Source organism: Alosa sapidissima, chromosome 3 (assembly GCF_018492685.1).
Source record: "Alosa sapidissima isolate fAloSap1 chromosome 3, fAloSap1.pri, whole genome shotgun sequence".
Classification (NCBI taxonomy): domain Eukaryota; kingdom Metazoa; phylum Chordata; class Actinopteri; order Clupeiformes; family Clupeidae; genus Alosa; species Alosa sapidissima.
In genome coordinates, this window is record NC_055959.1 from 39,635,208 (window position 1) to 39,649,178 (window position 13,971).

General features: G+C 46.4%; 1 protein-coding gene across 1 annotated transcript in view; it reads right to left on the reverse strand.

Moving 5' to 3' along the window:
• Nucleotides 1-8,671: 8,671 nt before the first annotated feature.
• LOC121705648 (monocarboxylate transporter 4-like) overlaps nt 8,672-13,971 on the reverse strand; it is a 22,064-nt gene continuing 16,764 nt past the window's right edge. Inside the window, exon 5 of the mRNA XM_042086765.1 lies at nt 8,672-10,957. Within this exon, the coding sequence (XP_041942699.1) occupies nt 10,569-10,957 (389 nt within the window). The 3' untranslated portion in view covers nt 8,672-10,568. The remainder of the gene's footprint in view (nt 10,958-13,971) is intronic.

Genomic DNA, 13,971 nt, shown 5'->3' on the forward strand with positions numbered 1-13,971 from the left:
TTTGTTATTTTTAATCGCCGGTATAATGTAACTAGCCTCTTTTTGTCGTATCTGTCTGGCTAATAATTTTCCTGATTTTTCCCCACTCTCGTAGTAATTACTTTTAAGTCTAAATAGGGCATACTCTGCCTTTCTATTGTAGATTTCATTCAATTTAAATTTCAAGTCACACACTTGCTTCAGTAGGAGATCACTATGTTTCTGAGCCAATAAATTCTCAGAGTCCTTAAGTTGTGATTGTAGCTCTTTTAATTGTCGCGTTTGCTCTCTTTTTTTCTTACTGGAATGTGCTATAATCTTTCCCCTGATATAAGCTTTGGAGGCTTCCCAAACTGTTCCAATTCTATCTGTTGTACCCATATTCACCAAGAAGAAATTATCAAGCTCTTCTTCAATTTGACTATTGAATAATGGGTCTTGAAGCAGAGAAACATTCATTCTCCACCTACTTCCTCTATTGCCATCTGTCCCCATTACTAATCCTAGATGCACTGTCGCATGATCAGTCAATGCTATAGGGCCTATCGAGCAGTCAGAAACACTGTTAACCAGATCATTACTGATCAAGAAGTAATCTATCCTGGAGTGAGATTTATGTTTGTGAGAGTAAAATGTGTATTCTCTATCTTTTGGGTTGACAAGTCTCCAAATATCTGTCAGGCCTATATCCTCCATCAACAACTCAATGGCCATTCTATCTTTTGGAATGTGATTGGTATCCTGCTATTTTGTTAATGTTATGGAAGAAACCTGGGTCTTCCACATTCGGAGCATAGACGTTACATAAATTAACTTTTACTCCATTAATCTTAGCTTCTACGTATATAACTCTTCCTTCTTCATCTTTTTGCTCTTTTATAAAGAGAAAATTCAGATTCTTATGCACTAAAATAGCTACTCCATGTTTTTTACTGGAATATGAGCAATGATAAATTTGGCCAACCCAGTCTCTTTTTAATTTAACCGCCTCCGACTCAGTCACATGGGTCTCCTGTATAAAAGCAATGTGAACTTGTTGAGACTTAAGGTAAGATAAACATTTCTTTCTCTTAATGGGATTTTGTAGTCCATTCACATTCCAGGACACTATTCTCACACAGTTACTCATGACTTAAGAAATGGAAAAAATGTGTCCTTCACATATCTAGAACATTTCTCACCACATGTCGGCCTAGGCCTATATAAATGATCAACTGAAAATGAGGGTAAGATGAAACGAAAAAGAGAGGGTGCTGCCCAGCTGCCAATCAAAAAAATAAACACACAATAAACTACACTCAAAACCCTTTTAGAACAAGAACATGAAAAACAATCCCATACCCCCCCCATCTAGCCCTTCTCTCTTCCTTGAGAGACCCTCCACAAAAACGGTCCATGAGGCACACTGAAGTGGTCATCATCATCAGAAACCCCACCATCAACAAACCCGTCAAAGCATCTAAACAGTCCAAAGCAAACATAAAAATAATTTAAAACCAAGTATGTCGACTGCACACACTTTACTAGCGAATTTCGGGTAACTTTGATGGGTTCACAGGAGAGCTCCAACTATGCGACCATCTTGCTCGGTGATCCCACGTGACCCCCTATTTCTTACTCTTCTTACCCTTCCTCTTCCCCCTCATCCTCCTCTTGCTCCTCCTTGTCCTCCTCCTCTAACTTCACCTCCTTGTCCTTGTCATCCTCTCCCTCTCACTTCTTCACCTCCGCGTCCTCTTCCTCCTCTTCTTCCTCCTACTTCTTCACCTCCACGTCCTATTCTTCAGCCTCCTCTAATTCTTTCTCTTCTCACTCTTCAAGTTCCCTCCATTGTACCCATTGTACATGACCTGTGGCTTATTTATAGTGCTTAGGCTGATTGCAAAGTGAACTAATTATCTACAACAGTTTTTACATTAGAAAGTGTGCCGGAGAGTTGGCAAAATAGTGAAAATAATAGCCATACATGTGTATAGATTTGCTAGGAGTGTGTTGATCATTTGGAAATTGAGTGTAAAGCATGAATTGTGTTTACAGTTCCGCAAAAAGAGTGCTGTGCAGTGGATTGTACCTACAGTTGTGCAAAGTGTGTGTTACAAAATTGCAAACTGAGTGCAAAGCAGTGTTTGTGTTTTTAGTTTTGCAAACTCAGTAAGTGGTTTTGCTATACAAATTAATAGTTTTAGAAATTGTGCTATAAGAATCACGGTTAGTGTTTAAGTATTCAGAAAAAACTGTAAGCTAGCATTAGTTAGACTTTAGAATTTGCACTTTGCCCAGCAGTTCAATTAGGGGTGGGGGTGGGGGTGGGGGGTGTTGCCTATGAGGTGTGCAGGGCAGGTATGATGAGGACTCAGGTGTGCAGGGCAGGTATGATGAGCACCTGCAGAGACCAAGCACATGCCCATGAGCACACACAGCCTCGGCTCTACAGTGCCCTCCAGTGGTTGTGTTATGTTACGTTAGCAGTCCCTTAATCCATCATTAACCAGTCAGTCAGTTCAACAGGCTTATTCACATGGTGGAACTGATATCAGGCTTTGGTGTGCAGGGGAGGGTGTGGTGATGGTGCAGGGGAGGGTGTGGTGATGCAGGGGAGGGTGGTGATGATGGTGCAGGGGAGGGTGGTGATGGTGCAGGGGAGGGTGTGGTGATGGTGCAGGGGAGGGTGTGGTGATGGTGCAGGGGAGGGTGTGGTGATGGTGCAGGGGAGGGTGTGGGGCTGCCATGGGGTGTGTGTGTGTGTTTGATCAGAGGTGAACTGAGGAGCCTCCTGCTGCTGTGTGACATGTATAGCCTATAATACTATAACTAGATATAATAACTGCACTGGCAGGCTTATATAAAGAGTTTGTTTTGGCATAAGTTGCTGGTAGGAAATAGAGTCAGCCCACTGAAGAAGTCCCATAATCCCCTGCGTTTCCCCTGGGCAGTTTCGGGGGGCCAAGTAAGCCCCCCGATATCTTCTTCCACGTGGCACCTCACCTGTATCCGTCCCAGCTGTCACACCTGGTCCAGGTGTCACTTTTGTCCTCCGTGAGTCCAGCAGGTCCTCTCTGCTTTTCCCGGCTTCTCCACACTGGGCTTTGAACCGGTGACCTTGGCAGCTGGAAACAAGGTCACTACCACTGTGCCACCAGCGCTCCACTCGTGAGCTGCTCTCTGTGCCACATGCAGATGAGGTCGCTGGGACATGACACAACATCACACTGATGATGACACAGTGACTCAACTCTGAACTCAGCAGCACCTCGGATCGGGAGGCGAGCGCACTAACAATTGAGCATGCCAGCAGTACTCTTGAGGCGTTGGGGAGTGAGGTTTACCAACGTTCCACAAGCACAGCTAAGCTAGCTGGCATCCGTTACACCTGCTGAAAAAAGAAATCAGCAACCAGCTTATACTGGTATCTAGAAACCTCTAGAAACCAGCTTATACTGGTAGCTGTTTTTTTTTTTTTAAAGTATATATTTTTTGGCCTTTTATGACAGGAAGCGAGTGGGAGAGAGAGTCGGGGTGGGATCCGGAAAGGACCACGGGGCGGGAATCGAACAGGTGCCCCAGCCAGTTGCGCCACGGCAGGGGCTATGCTGGTAGCTGGTTTTAGCTGGTCTTTGCTGGTTTTCTTCCAGCTCTTGCTGGTCTGTGCTGGTGTAGCTGGTTGGGACAGCAGGTGGATATGCTTGCGTGACCATCTGAGGAAGCTGGTCATCCTGGTGTGACCAGCCTGTCTTGTGGGATACAGCAGGTGCAAGATGGTCATGCTGGTGACCAGCCTGACAAGCTTGACATTGTTGGTGTAAGATGGTCGTGCTGGTTTGCTAGAATGCCCAACATAAGCTGGCATGGCCAGTTAAAGCAACAAAAAAGAGTTTTTTGTACCTTAAAATAATGTTTCCAAAATCGTTTCAGTGGTTCATCAACTTGTAACAGGGTGAACGGCACTTCTGCATTCGCTTTGCGGCCCTCTATCGGCTATAACCGCACTATGTAAGTTTACCAGATCGGGTAGTGGATCTGTAGTTCGATGGAATGAGACATAAGAAACTACAAATCTGACTTGCATCTGATGTCGCAATACATCATACTTTCATAAATCGTGCAAAATATTCTACCTTGTGTGTGGACATTGTTATTTGCAAAGCTGGCGCTGGATAAACAAATAGCATGCGTGCGACAGAGGGAAAGTTCTTTGGTGTTGCTTTAAACCAGCAGTGTAGACCAGCAACACCAACTAAAATGACCAGCTTCAGGTGGTACGACAAGCAAAACCAGTTGAATCACCATCATAAACTGGGAAAACCAGCTGAAGGTATGTTTACACAAGAGATGGTAGCTGGTCAACCATCATAGGGTGGTCAAACAAGCTGGTCAACCAGCAAACCACCTTTAGCTGGTCAGGCTGTTTTTTCAGCAGGAATATCATATATATCCTGCTGCCTACATTATATAGGAGAAATTTCCCTCACGGAATCAAAAGAGTATATATACTATATAATAGCACATGTACATTTCATGCTACTATCACAAGGTCGGTTCGTTCGCCGCTCACAGCCCTCGAACCCGCCACTTCGACACACACACCAGCATGGGAGACGAACGTTCTAACCACTGAGCTAAAAGCCCAGGCTTCCAACTCAGCGGTTAGAAGCGTTCTTAAGGTTAGGGCTGTAAGGATTTACACGGGCAACTAGCACACTAGCTCAGTTGGCCTCCGTTACACTACGTAATGTATCTGCGTGAACTGGGGTGTGAACCGATGCCCTTGGGACATCTGCCCCTCCCCCACCTGCCCCTGGGTTTATGGGGCCAGAAGTCTAATCACTGAAACAGCAGCTCTCACCTGATAACCCAACAACACACACACACACCAGCAGCTCTCACCTGATAACCCAACAACACACACACACACACACCAGCAGCTCTCACCTGATAACCCAACAACACACACAAACACACACACACACACACCACACACACACACACACCAGCAGCTCTCACCTGATAACCCAACACCACACACACACACACACACACACACCAGCAGCTCTCACCTGATAACCCAACAACACACACACACACACACACACACACACACACACCACACACACACACCAGCAGCTCTCACCTGATAACCCAACACCACACACACACACACACACACACACACCAGCAGCTCTCACCTGATAACCCAACAACACACACACACACACACACACACACCACCACACACACACACACACACCAGCAGCTCTCACCTGATAACCCAACAACACAGACACACACCAGCAGCTCTCACCACACACACACACACACACCAGCAGCTCTCACCTGATAACCCAACAACACACACACACACACCACCACACACACACACACACACCAGCAGCTCTCACCTGATAACCCAACAACACACACACACACACCACCACACACACCAGCAGCTCTCACCTGATAACCCAACAACACACACACACACAACAGCAGCTCTCACCTGATAACCCAACAACACACACACACACAACAGCAGCTCTCACCACACACACACACACCAGCAGCTCTCACCTGATAACATCCACCCCAACACACACACACCAGCAGCTCTTACCCCAACACACACACACCAGCAGCTCTCACCACACACACACACACACCAGCAGCTCTCACCACACACACACACACACCAGCAGCTCTCACCCCAACACACACACACCAGCAGCTCTCACCACACACACACACACACACCAGCAGCTCTCACCACACACACACACACACCAGCAGCTCTCACCACACACACACACACACCAGCAGCTCTCACCACACACACACACACACCAGCAGCTCTCACTAGCTCTCTGTTCACAGGGCTCCTCATGGTCAGGGAACCTACAGATCAAACGGCATAAATACACAAACCTCCAACCTCCACACACACACACACACACACACACACACTAGCTTTCTTGCTGCTCATCTTTGCAGCTAAGGAGATCACAGGAGTGTTCATGAGAAGGATGCTGCGGAGCACCTCTCCTACTCCTGCACTGGTGTCTCAGGTGTGTGTGTGTGTCTCAGGTGTGTGTGTGTCTGTGTGTGTCCTGCAGTGGTGTAGCGGCGCTGGTGGTTCAGATAGAAAACACATCCGGCCAATCCAGAGCCATCGCTGAGGTCTGGACTTCATGCCCCCCATGGGCAAGAGAGGAGAGCTGTGCCCCCGAGTGTGTTTACAACACAGCTCAAGAAAGCCATGGGAAGTGTGTGTGGGGGGGGGGGGGGGGGATGGTGTGTGTGTGTGTATATGGGGAGGAGTGGTGTGTGTGTGTGTGTATGTGAAGTGGTGCTTGTGTGTGGGGGGGGTGACTTCTATTTCTGTGGTAGATTGAGTTAGGTGTGTGTTTGTGTGTGAGACTAGTACAGAGGAGGGGCTGTGTGTGTGTGTGTGTGTGTGTGTGTGTGTGTGTGTGAGAGAGAGAGAGAGAGAGTAACTGCAGTGTGTTGGGCGGTGACCACCAGCTGATTGAGGCTCTGAATCCTGCTCCTGCTTAAGTCCCACACTGTGTGTGTGTGTGTATGTGGAGTGGTGTGTGTGTGGGGGGGATCCTGTTCCTGCTTAAGTCCCACACTGTGTGTGTGTGTGTGTGTGTGTATGTGTATGTGGTGTGTGTGTGTGTGTGTGTGCTTAAGTCCCACACTAAGAGGATTGAGTGTGTTTTCTCACTTCCTCTGAACTAGCGGACGTGACATGACGACACACACACACTCTGATGACCAGCTGCCCACACACTCTTCACCCAGCTGGGCCAGACACACAGCTGATGGGTGACTCACGCATGGCTTGACCTTTGACCCAGGACATGTCTGATATTAGTATTAAAAGTAAATGATGCTAACTGAATAGACTGCTAGCGGAGGCTAACTAACCTGCTAGCGGAGGCTAACTACAGTAGCTTGGCATCACCTGATCCCATTAGTTGTCCTCAGCGTGGGTCTTAGCCTCACACGCTAGGCTACGCTAGCACTGGAATGGGGAGGCTTCAGAGATTAGTGGAAATAGAATATATCTTTACAGTTATCAAGAGCTAAGGAGCTTAGCGTCGCATACTCACACACAAAGGCTGAGGGCCTCACACACAGTGGTGTTCATCACACACACACACACACACACACTCTAGTGGTCTTCATCAGACACACACAGTGTTCTTCCTCACAAACAGTGGTCTTCATCACACACACACACACACACACAGTGGTCTTCATCACACACACACACACAACACACAGTGGTCTTCATCACACACACACACAGTGGTCTTCATCACACACACACAACACACAGTGGTCTTCATCACACACACACACACAGTGGTCTTCATCACACATAGTGGTCTTCATCACACACAAAGTGCATCTCACACACACACACACACAGTGGAGAGCTGAGGGCAAGAGTGGTTGAGGGTCTGTCCTATCAGAATGGGTCTGTCTGATCCCAAGTCCTCCCAACATAATCACAAGGACACAAGTTGGAGAAGAAGACAGTCCCTTTATTTACAGTCTACAAGTCTACAGTCTCAACACTATTTAATCCCTCTGAAGGACAAGGCACAACCACATGAAGATGTCAGACAGCTGTCCTAACTGTGTGTATGTGTGTGTGTGTGTGTGTGTATGTGCGTGTCCTCACTGTACAGAATGGCATGTATCTGCCAGAAACACTAGCAGTAGTCTCTGTGTCTGTGTGTGTGTGTGTATGTGTGTGTGTGTATATATATGTGTGTGTGTGTGTGTGTGTACCAGCTGCTGGAGACTTAGCTCTGGCCATCTATTCCTAAAACATGTTTTGATTTCATCTTCATCAGACCATCATCTTCATCAGACCATCATCTTCTGAGTTAAAGCAGCAACTTCGTCATCTCCTCGGGAGATGTACAGTGCGCTAGGCTAAAGCAGTCGATCACAGAGTCCAAACTCATCATTACACATTCAGATTGACGTGTTACCTTGCCAAAGTAAAAACAAAGAAACAAGTGAGGTAGACTAACATGCCCGTGTGTGTGTATAGGCCTTAACATGCCATGCCTGTGTGTAGGCCCTAACATGCCATGGTCCATAGGTCCTGTAACACAGTGGTTCTTAACTAGTGTGTGTAGAACATGCCATGGTCCATAGGTCCTGTAACACAGTGGTTCTTAACTAGTGTGTGTAGAACATGCCATGGTCCATAGGTCCTGTAACACAGTGGTTCTTAACTAATGTGTGTAGGCCCTAACATGCCATGGTCCATAGGTCCTGTAACACAGTGGTTCTTAACTAGTGTGTGTAGAACATGCCATGGTCCATAGGTCCTGTAACACAGTGGTTCTTAACTAGTGGGTCGCAGAACCGCTTTGGGTGGGTCACGGAGCTTGTGGTTAAAAATAAATAAATAAATAAATAAAAATTGCCCATTTCCAATGTTACCTTATCAGATCTAATATCGGACTTTTATTTTGATAGACTTTTTTGTATATCAGTCATTGCCATGGACATAGACAATGTTTATGTGCCAGGTAGCAAGTAGGCTACGACCCTGAATATTTGAAGTAGGATGGATTCACTTAAATTGAGACAAAATGAGACAAAAAGCCCTGTGTTCGTTGTTCACATTTGCTGGCACACGAGAGAAAATGTCACAAAACAAAGCACCCGTCAGACAAACCTGTCGAGCACTCTGAAAGGTGACATCAGGAGTTGAAGACTTCACAAATGTAATGCCAAACATCCGCATGTTCCAAACAAATAGGCCTACAGGCACTTTGTGCGTCTTAGCATGTAGCTCACCATATCTGTTGGCTTGATCACTATACAAATATATGGGTCGCGACTTCATGAACATGGGAAACTGTGGGTCCCAAAGCCAGTTAAGAACCACTGCTGTAACGCACCATAGAGCTGCCTGCTAGGAGACAGTTAAGAACCACTGCTGTAACGCACCATAAAGCTGCCTGCTAGGAGAATGCCCACAGTAATGAAAATGAAATACAATAAATGCATCACAGGTCATTCCAACTATATTCCTATATCTAATATGAACTGATAAATAAATTAATAAATACATACATATACAAAATAGCAAATAAACAAGACTAAATACATTGTTGTTGTACTGCATTGCTGCACTACAGTAGCTATAGGTTCTATGTAAACCATAGGTTTGAATACACACACACACACACACACACACACACACGCGCGCACGCGCGCACACACACGAGATGGTGGTTTCTGAACGTCTGATCTGACCCCAACCCTAGACACACAGCTGTGTGCGCGCTCTGTTATCCGGCTGCACATTCTGGACCCGGTTCTGGGGAGCCTGAGGTAGGTCAGAACCTGCTGCAGTCTGCCTAGAACCAGATACCAGACCCTTCTGAACCAGATACCAGACCCTTCTACATCAATCTGCCTAGAACCGGATACTAGACCCTACCAGACCCTTCTACAGTAGTCTGCCTAGAACCAGATACCAGACCCTTCTACATCAATCTGCCTAGAACCGGATACTAGACCCTACCAGACCCTTCTACAGTAGTCTGCCTAGAACCGGATACTAGACCCTACCAGACCCTTCTACAGTAGTCTGCCTAGAACCGGATACTAGACCCTTCTACAGTAGTCTGCCTAGAACCGGATACTAGACCCTTCTACATCAATCTGCCTAGAACCGGATACTAGACCCTTCTACATCAATCTGCCTAGAACCGGATACCAGACCCTTCTACAGTAGTCTGCCTAGAACCGGATACTAGACCCTTCTACATCAATCTGCCTAGAACCGGATACTAGACCCTTCTACATCAATCTGCCTAGAACCGGATACTAGACCCTTCTACAGTAGTCTGCCTAGATATATCCCCGTCATTTAGTTTTGGTGTAGAAATTCAATGGTCAGGTGTTGGACAGATAATCATCCAGGACATGCACAATGTAGTTAAAAAAATGAAAGAACTCGCAGCAAGACACCAGTTAGCATGCTAGCAACCTTTAAGCATTGCCAAGAAGGCTCTGAGTGGTGTTTGCAAGGTTCTGCATGCCTTTTAGCTAGCTAGCTCGCTAAAGCTTCAGTGCCTATAAGGCTCTGGGTGACGTTTGCCTTTTAGCTAGCTAGCTCGCTAAAGCTTCAGTGCCTATAAGGCTCTGAGTGACGTTTGCCTTTTAGCTAGCTAGCTCGCTAAAGCTTCAGTGCCTATAAGGCTCTGGGTGACGTTTGCCTTTTAGCTAGCTAGCTCGCTAAAGCTTCAGTGCCTATAAGGCTCTGGGTGACGTTTGCCTTTTAGCTAGCTAGCTCACTAAAGCTTCAGTGCCTATAAGGCTCTGGGTGACGTTTGCCTTTTAGCTAGCTAGCTCACTAAAGCTTCAGTGCCTATAAGGCTCTGGGTGACGTTTGCCTTTTAGCTAGCTAGCATGCTAGTTTTACACCAAAACTCCATTGTGTTGTTTTACTTCCTATCTCTTTCACACACACACGCACACACACACACACACACTTGCATATTGCACATCACAGTGTGACATGGAGTGTCTCATCTCCATGGAAACCAGACGCTTCCTCAGAGCGAGGACTCGGGTTCCACCTGCGGCCCGCTGGCCCCGCCCCCCTCCTCCACCTTGGTGGTGGTCGTCTCAGCAACAGGGGCGGGACTGAGTGCCGGGGAGGTGGAGCCACTAGAGCCGCTGGTGCCCTGGGAGGCGGTGGCGGAGGAGGCGGTGGCGGAGGAGGTGCCACTGGGGCCGGCCTGCACCTCCTGCTCCTCCTTCGGCGCGCAGCTGAGCTCCCGTATCTCCTCCGGGGGGCGCTCTTTCACTGCGGGCAGCTCCGGCTCCTTCTTCTTGATGAACAGGAAGTTGCAGGTGGCCAGGACCAGCGCCGACAGCACCACCTCCGAGCCCGCCAGCAGGAACACGTACTGGTAGTTATGAGTGAAGTCCAGCAGGCGCCCTGCAACACACACACACACACACACACACACACACATGTTACGGGAAGGGTATATTTAATTATTGAGAATTACAGGTGCCGGTACTTATTGGTGAAGTCCAGCAGGCGCCCTGCAGCACACACACACATCACACACACACACACACACACACACCACACACAGGTGTGGAGTCCTTCAGGGTCTTGTCACCTCGTCCACCAGAACACGGCTCAGTTCCTTAATACCAGAGAGATTATGAGCTCTTTACATAACACTCACTGATACCCACAAACACTATAATCTTAATTAACCACACACACACACACACACACACACACACACACACACACACACAGGAACCCACGTACAGACACAGCAACTTAATAACTTAATGTGGTTAGAGGTGTGTGTGTGTAGGAGTGCTTCACAGAGCAACATTTCCTTTTTCAGATATGTAAATCTGAAGCACAGATTTAAGCGGTGACATTCTGGGATGGGCTCAGAACCTCAACTCATTTCCTTTTTCAGATATGTGTGTGTGTGTGCGTGCGTGCGTGCGTGCGTGTGCGTGCGCGTGCGCGCGTGTGTGTGTGTGTGTGTGCGTGTGTGTGTGTGTGCGTGTGTGTGTGTGTGTGCGTGTGTGTGTGTGTGTGTGTGTGTGTGTGTGCGAGTAAACCGTTGTTGGAGGAATAGGGCAAGAGGAAGCGTCCAGGCGCAGGCGAACATATGGGTCCATATGGGCAGGTGGGGCAACGAACAAAAAATAGTTCCTCAGTAAATCATTGCTCCAAGTCTATTTTTAATAATGTGATTGTCACATTAATTATCTGTAGTTTCTGTAGGCTTTCCAACTATTTTTGGTCTCTGACATCAACTTTTGGATAATGGTGGCGATTCTTGTTGAATTGAATGTGTCATGCAATGTTGGGGCGGGCACCTCGACGATCGCATTCCTCAATATATTTATCGCATAACCCTGGCGGCTTCAATAAGGATTGCAATTCGCGCTAAAAGACGCCTGTATGGTCGTAAAGTAGTCTGCCCCATGGTCATATTCTAGAACTGCTCAAATGATTCCGCCAGTAGGCCTATCGTTTCATTTCAAGATGAAGAAATGGTGAGTAGTGTTGCACCTGTTAACCGTGTTGAGTTTCTGTTAAAAAAAACAATTTGAGAGGTTGAAATTAGAATATAAGTTGGCTAAACCTGATGTCTTTCTTGGTTTAGTAGCTAGTGGATTTAATAGCATCTTTGGACAGCGCAAAAACGAGAAGGCAACAGTGTTCAAATGTATGGCCACACACTGCATTCAGAATGAGCCTATAATATAGGCCTATTTCTACAGCGAGTGGTCAGACAATTATCCATGACACCCAACTGTTTTGAGTTGCAATTATAAAACCCAACTACTTACAAATATTAGATAGTTAGTTAGCAAGACAGACAACACAAGGTTTTGTTTACCTATAGCAACAACGGTTGCTATGCTTTGCTGGTTTAACGTGATGAGAATGTGCAAATTTAACTGACGGGTTACTGATCTACAATTTTAATCCACTTACATTTCTGACTGTGACGTGATTTAAGCATACAGCAAAGTCATGTAAAATATGTAATTTTAATGTAGCCCAAATGATAGGCTATTAAAAAAAGTCAGACAAGGCTTTCTGCCTACCAAAATGTATGGTCACCGCACATTACTGGAAACGGCAGACTGACCGATTGAGGAGTGTCGTCAAATATCTACTCTGAAGCTGTAGGGGGAGCTCTGCAGAGAAACCTGCGAGCAAAAAGCGAGAGAACAGCGAAGAAATGCATAGTCATAGTCACTGCCATAGATATACATAATAAAGGCTAGATGTGCTTGCCAATGGAGCTCGACGTCCGCAGCTCGCGGCCATCTTGCAGCCAGCTCGCTAACTCAACATTGTGTTTCAATGCTGCACTGTTATAGCCTGGGGGCATTGTTCTGCCTTTAGTAGAAGAAGAGCCATCAGGTACCACAGAGCCCACCAGATAGCTTGTCTGTGACAAGATGGCCGCCGGTGATGCCGTTGGAGACTCCGCCATGAGACATCTAGCCATTCTATATATATCTATGTCTCTAACGGCATCACCGGCGGCCATCTTGTCACAGGCAAGCTATCTGGTGGGCTCTGTGGTACCTGATGTAAGGTGAGTGATCTGCACGAACACAAATACTCTTATCTCGCTGAAATCTTGACAGATTAACAAACGGTTTAGTTTCTTACAAACATTATTAACGTAGCTATAATCTGGACTCGACTTACACACGTGAGTTCTTCAGTGTTTGGTTTATTAAACTTAACTTTTACCACATACATCCGCTGTATACATCTCTTCTTCTACTAAAGGCAGAACAATAGGGCTGATCAGTCCCGCCCACAGCCAAAATGCGGTTAGGTGCCGCAAGTAAGATTCCCATTCATTTGTCCCATTGACGTTTTGGAAAAATCCGTATCTAAGGAGTTTTACAGCATGTCTCTAGGCTAACCAGCTACGGCATAACTCATAAACATACAACATATCATTTCGAGTGAAAAAACGAAGAGAAAATAAAAAAAAGTCAAAGGTACAAGACTGTGTACATATTTTCATTTCCGAGCGAAGGAACTACTCATCCCATAAACCACCACGCCTCACTGACTAATATAAGCAAGGACGAAACGGCGCAAATTTTGCCATTTGAACATTTGAACACCGGCGACACCACGCGAACCCTTTCCTCGAAACAGTGATTTTTATATAGTGAATGTGCAGTTAATAGCAGTTATTTCAGGAGTAATCGTGTAAATAATAGTGTTTTGATATTGAATTTTATATTTATCATCGTGTATTTTATATTGCGTGTGTGTGTGTGAAAGCGGTTAACGTTAACGTTATAGCAACATGGTGCAGTGCTTTATATCTGACTGTCATCCTATGCTGTACTGCTCAGTCGGGCTGATGCATGGACTGGTGCATGGTCTGCTCTTGGACCACCATATTCAGTTTATTAATTTGCCGTGAATTA